The sequence below is a fragment of the Carlito syrichta genome, unplaced genomic scaffold (genome assembly GCF_000164805.1).
Source record: "Carlito syrichta isolate Samal-C Ts95f unplaced genomic scaffold, Tarsius_syrichta-2.0.1 Scaffold200587, whole genome shotgun sequence".
In the NCBI taxonomy this organism is placed as follows: domain Eukaryota; kingdom Metazoa; phylum Chordata; class Mammalia; order Primates; family Tarsiidae; genus Carlito; species Carlito syrichta.
The window spans coordinates 101,171-107,216 of NW_007144683.1; the positions used below are offsets into that span (position 1 = coordinate 101,171).

The 6,046-nt window shown below is 55.5% G+C and overlaps 1 protein-coding gene across 3 annotated transcripts in view; it reads left to right on the forward strand.

The window, feature by feature from the left end:
* The window catches only part of ECE1 (endothelin converting enzyme 1), a 63,495-nt gene that overhangs the window by 29,979 nt on the left and 27,470 nt on the right, over window positions 1-6,046 (forward strand). For all 3 annotated transcript variants that reach the window (XM_021709375.1, XM_008051578.2, XM_021709374.1), the window contains 3 exons: window positions 1,602-1,748; window positions 2,876-2,941; window positions 4,023-4,214. In XM_021709375.1, the coding sequence (XP_021565050.1) occupies window positions 1,602-1,748; window positions 2,876-2,941; window positions 4,023-4,214 (405 nt within the window). The remainder of the gene's footprint in view (window positions 1-1,601; window positions 1,749-2,875; window positions 2,942-4,022; window positions 4,215-6,046) is intronic.

A 6,046-nucleotide genomic window follows, 5' to 3' on the forward strand; every position in this document is an offset into this window, starting at 1 on the left:
GCCCAGGCGGGTCTCAAACCCGCAGGCTCAGGCAATTCACTCACCTCGGCCTCCCAAGGCATGGGATTACAGGCTGAGCCACTGAGCCTGGCCTCTTTTTTTTTTTTCTAATAGAGGAGTCTCACTTTGTTGCCTAGGCTGATCTTGAACTCCTGAGCTCAAGCAATCCTCCTACTTCGGCTTCTGTGCCCAGCCTCCTTGTGGATCTTGAGCAGACTCCAAGGGGTCTGCCCAAGGCTGCTTGGCACAGCAGGAAGGTGGCTATGGGTGTTTTCTGGCTGCCCTGTGCTCCCTTGAGGGTCCTGTCTCCTAGTTTGGCTTCGAGAAGGTATTACAGCAGGGTTGATGGCTGCAGGCACTGGGAACTGTACTGTTCCCTCTCTGGACAGGTCCCATGTGCCAGTGCAGGCCAAACCCAGGAAACCAGGGAGATTTTTAAAAATCCTCCCAGGCAGGAGGCTGAGGCAGGAGGGTCCCTTGAGCCCAGGAGCTGGAGATCAGCCTGGACAACATAACAAGACCCTGTCTCTACAAAAAATTTAAAAGTTAGGCCAGGTGTAGAGGGCTCATGCCTGTAATCCTAACACTTTGGGAGGTAGAGGCGAAAGGATTGCCTGAGCCCAGGGGTTTGAGACCAGCCTAGGCAACTTGGCAAGACCTTGTCTCTACAATAAATCAAAAAAATAGCCGGGTAGGATAGTGCACACCTGTAGTTCCAGTTACTTGAAAATCTGAGGTAGAAGAATCACCTGAGCCCAGGAAGTCAAGGCTGTGGTGGCTGTGATCACGCCACTGCACTCCAGCCTGGGCGACAGAGTGAGACTCTGACTCAGAAAACAAAAAAATTTAAATTAGCCATGCATGGCAGGTTGTACTGAGGTCCTAGCTACTTGGGAGGCTGAGGCAGGAGTACCACTTGAGCATAGGAATTTGAGGCTACAGCGAACTTTGATCATGCCACTGCACTCTAGTCTGGGCACCACAACAAGACCCCATCTCAAAAGACTTTAGCATTTAAAGCTTAAACATTGAGAATTCCAACTTTGAAAGAGACTAAAGTCAACCATAGTTTATCAACCACATTAAACTTATGGAGCCTTTTCCCCATAGGCACAATTGAATTTATGTTTTGATAGTAATCACATTCACATGATTTGATATCCAAAAAGTAAGTAGTGTACTGGGAAAAACCTTTCTGTCCCCATTCCAGTCACCCAGGGAGCAGCCGCACATGGATTCATGTCTTGCTTGTCTAGGATAAGTCTTTGCTCCATTTGTGGGTCTCTGACTGATGGGTCAGAAGTGACCGGTGAAGACCAACCAGGTTGCTCTTTTTTTTTTTTTTCATAGAGACAGGGTCTCGCTATATTGCCCAGGCTGGTCTCAAACTCCTGGGCTCAAGCGATCCTCCCACCTCAGCCTTCCAAGTACTGGAATTACAGGTGTGAGTCACCATGCCTAGCCTCCCAATTTGCTCTTAAAGCTCAGAGAGGTCAAATGACTACTTCAAGGTCACAGAGCAAGTCAGCTGAAGACCCACAATTGGCATCTGGGTCTCCCAGCCACCTCATCACCTGCCTGCCCACTCTCTTTCTCCACAGCTCGGAGGCTGGAACATCACGGGTCCCTGGGCCAAGGACAACTTCCAGGACACCCTGCAGGTGGTCACCGCCCATTTCCGCACCTCACCCTTCTTTTCCGTCTACGTCAGTGCTGACTCCAAGAACTCCAACAGCAACGTGATCCAGGTGAACTGGCTGGAAATCCCAGGAGAAGAAGGAGCATGGCTTCTTGTTTTGAGTTTAACGAGTGCTGGCGTTCGGGGAGACTTGCCTGGGGGAGGCAGCAGGCTTCTGGTTCTGAGCCCAGGTTATTTCTGGAGGCCCCCGCTGGCAAGATCCCTCTAGGCAAGAGACCAGGAAGGGCAGAAACTGGGGAAGGTGGGTCCAGCACCACAGATGAGCCTTCTGATTGGTCACTGTGGGCCAATCAGAAGAGTGGTGTCAACTCCTGGGCACAGCTGAAGCCACCTCCTGGTTCCCATGGCCTCAGTTTCTGTCCTCTGTGGCTCTGCTTGGAATGAGTCAATCTCTCCTGTCAGAGCTTGCCCTAGTCTGAGGATCAGCATGTAGCGGTTGCCCCAACACTGATCTGTGCCAACCTCAGATGAAACTAAGACTGGTGGGGTCATGAAGGCTGAGTTCCCAGCCCATCTCTGCCCTTCACTCACTGTGTGACCTTGGGCAAGCGTCTCAACCTCTCTGAGCTGCAGTTTTCTTATCAATCAAATGAATTATAATAGCACCTATCCTAGGTATGTCAAGGTGAGTCCGTAAGGCTCCAATTGTACCTATCAGGAATTGACCCTCTCCTGCCTGGCAAGCCCTTTGCTGGAGCGCTCTTCTTAAATCCTCATTCTAGCTATGAAGGTGAGGTATTATTTCCCTTATTTTCCTGAGCCTGAGGATCAGAGAGGTTAAGCACGGAATCTCTTCCCTTCTGCAAGACCCTGTTGCAGTGGTCCCTATTTTTTAAAAAAGAAAGGTTAAGCAAGTAACTTGACCAAGGTCACACAGCTTGTGAGTGGCTCCCAGCCACTGAGGAAGTGTTTGGGGAAATAGAGGCAGGGAGATGATGGCAGAGGAGGGTGGCCACGCCCAGCCCTTCCGAGGGCCCAGGAGCCCTGTGGCTGAGCACGTGTATGGGCAGGAATGTGTCATCCTGTCCCCGGGCGAGCCCATCAGTGATTCCACCTGCCAACTCATGCTCCTGCTGGGACCTTTGCTGGAATGTGCCATCCGTCCTCGGCAGGAGGCCATGTGGCGGGCAGGTGCACGTGCGTGGGGTTCCCTGTCACACCGCCCTCTTTCTCCAGGTGGACCAGTCTGGGCTGGGCTTGCCCTCGAGAGACTATTACCTGAACAAAACTGAAAATGAGAAGGTGAGTGTGCCTCCCCAGAGAGAGCGGCTTCCGTCCTAGCCCCCCTCCCGGGATGCCCCAGCGTGTCCGCTCCCACCCTGCCTGGGCAGCTCTTTGAAGCTAGAGGAGTCCAGAGACATCACTTACCTGATGAGTGACAGGCTGTCCCTGGCAGGGAGGGACATTCCTAGGCTGACTGTCCTGTTCAGGCTTCGTGAGCACAAGGGGCAGGGGACCGGTATCATCTGTCCCTCTTCTAGAGGGAGGCACGATAACAGCCACCACCGTTTGTGGGTGCCGGGCCTTTTATGCATCCCCTCTGACCCTCCTAATAACCCTGCACATACCTCCTAATAATCCCTGAACTTTGTTGGGCTCGTCTGTCAGATGGCCATTCATTTGACCTGACCTTTTACAGCGGAGGGAATAAGTTTTAGAGACGCTAAGTGGCCTGCTCAAAGTCACACAGCCAGTGAGGCTGAGATTCACATCCAGATCCACGTGCCCGAAGCTCACACCTCCTTCCCCCCAGCCCATTCCCAGGCAGACTTCGCCTGAGGCCCCCTCGCTGTCCATCGTCCTTCCCCCTGCTTGTATTGAGCAAGCGTCCACGGCGTGCCTGATGTCGGGGAGATGGTGGTGAACAAGCCGCCAGGGTCCCCGTCCCATGGGGCTCACGGGCTTGTGGGGAGGCCAGCAATTCCTAATGCACTGCCCAACTGGATGCATGACCCTACATCGTGATGGGGTGGTGAGTGGAGAAAGTCTACCCTGGGGACCCACTTCAGATGTGGGAACAGGAGGGTGATGGGCAGTCAGAAAAGGTGCATTCCAAGAACGGGGGACAGGGTTAAGACGGCAGGGCCCAGCCGCACGAGGACCAGCTGTCAAAAGGCTGCGGGCTTCCTCCTGAGGACTGTGGGCGCATGGAGAAGTGTGGTGCCAGCGTCATTCTCAATGTCGTTCCCCGTGGGTGTCCTGAGGGCAGCACACCACCCCGGCTCCCTTGCAGGACTCACTGGCCCTGCCCCCCTACCCTCGTCCAGTGGGCAGCGGGGGTGAAGGGGGTCTGGCAGTGACAGTTTGTGGGCGGGACCCATAGGTGCTGACCGGATACCTAAACTACATGGTCCAGCTGGGGAAGCTGCTGGGCGGGGGAGATGAGGATGCCATCCGGCCCCAGATGCAGCAGATCTTGGACTTTGAGACAGCGCTGGCCAACATCACCATCCCCCAGGAGAAGCGCCGTGATGAGGAGCTCATCTACCACAAAGTGACGGCGGCCGAGCTGCAGGTAATGTGAACTCTGGCTGTGCAGAGGTTGGGTCAGCCATCGGGCTTCGGACAGCGTGCTGGTCTGGGGGCTTTTTTCAGCCACTTCAGCAAATCCTTGGACCCCTCCTACAAAGGAGGGGTGGTTGTTATCCCCAGTTCACAGATGGAAAAACTGAGGCTCAGAGAGGTCAAGTTACTGCTGAAGGCCATGCAGCTAGTGAGTAACTCCAGTGTAGGTTCTTGCCTACGACAGACTGCTTCCCTATCACAGCATTTACTGGAGACTCTAGGTCATGACAATAACAGCTCACACGGAGAGGGTATTTCCAGTCTCTCTGGCACTACGAGCGTCGAACCTGGTTGCAATAAGCGCTCCTCCCTTATTTCTGAGCCAGGAGGTTAAGTGACGTGTCCAAGGCCTGGAGGCTCCCAGGTGGCGGCGGAACTGACCACTGGACTCAGGATGGGCTCGCTGGAGCTCTGACCATGCCCTGGTGACATCCCAGGGGAGGTATAACGGGAGTCAGATATGTGCCGCTCTCTGTAACTGGTGTGACCCAGGGAAGCCTGGTGTCCCCTCTGCCGGTCAACCTCTGCCAAAGGCTGCCCCCTGGTGGCTGCTTGGGCCCCGAGAGTCTGGAGTGGGTTGCTGGAGGTTCCTTCTTTCCAGTGCATCTGTCCAGCCTTGTCCTGGGCTTCAGGAGTCACAGAGGAATCCGCAGTGGCCACTGCTGATCTTCCTCCTCTCCATTCCTGGGAATGCATGGCTCGACCTCGCCCCTGCCCCTCTGTTGGGGAGGGTGCACGTGTGTGCCAGGGCACCCCGATGTGCCTGCTCCCAGCTTCTCCACCTTCCAGCCAGCCGAGTTCTGCCCCTCTGTTCCTCCTTCCAGGAAGGACACTAGAGCCCCGCCCTCTGTTCTTCCCCTGCTCCTCCAGCCGACAGGTGCTTGAGGCAGATGGGCTTTGCTCTAGATGTGCATCCAGGCCAGCAGAGGACACCCCTGGGAGCCAGCCCCAGCCTCATTACTAAGTGTTCTGGCCAAAAGCAGCAGACCCTGGAAGCCAGGGGTGGGGAAGAGGAGCTGGAGGAGCGTTCGCCAGACCCACTGAGTGTCCCAGGCAGAGGGACCGCCCATGCAGAGGCCCAGAGGGGAGGGCAAGAGAACCTAGTCTCCTGCTGGTACCCACTGCCCATCAGGTCCCAGGGGAGCTGGCATGAGGGTGGGCGGAGCTGCGTGGCCATGCTGAGATCTGCAGCTGGTGCTGGGTACCACCTGGCACTGTTTTTCTGCCCTGAGGCCAGGAAGTCGAGGAACGTGCTGTTTATACAGTGTAACTTGCTTGCCCCAGCTGCCCGGTTCTCAGCCGGAAGGGTCCCCGCAGTGCCTCAGCTGCCCACATGGCCATGTGCCAAATGTCCACGCCAGGAGTGGCGGAGAAGACACAGGAACCCCACTACACAGGCCCAGTGTGGTCGCCAGCATGGCCTGGGCATCCTGTCCCCATTGCTTTTGCACCTTCCTTCTGAGCACCGAAGGAAAGACCTGTGTGCCCCCCAGCTGCGAGGTGCAACTGCCGAGGTGGAGGTGGAAGAGTTTAGCAGAGGCAGCGCCTGCAGTGGGCTGAACCCCCAGGCTAAGAGTCAGGAGGCCGCCCGACCCAGCTCCTCACATGCTGTGTGGTCTTGAACAAGACACACAACCCACCAATGGGAGCCTCGGTTTCCTTCCTCGTAGGGGGGCTTTGCTCATCTACTCATAGCTACTGTGTGGCAGAACACAGAGACAAATGAGATGCAGCACCTGCCCTCAAAGGGATGAGGTCTTTTTTTTTTTTTTTTTTTTTTTT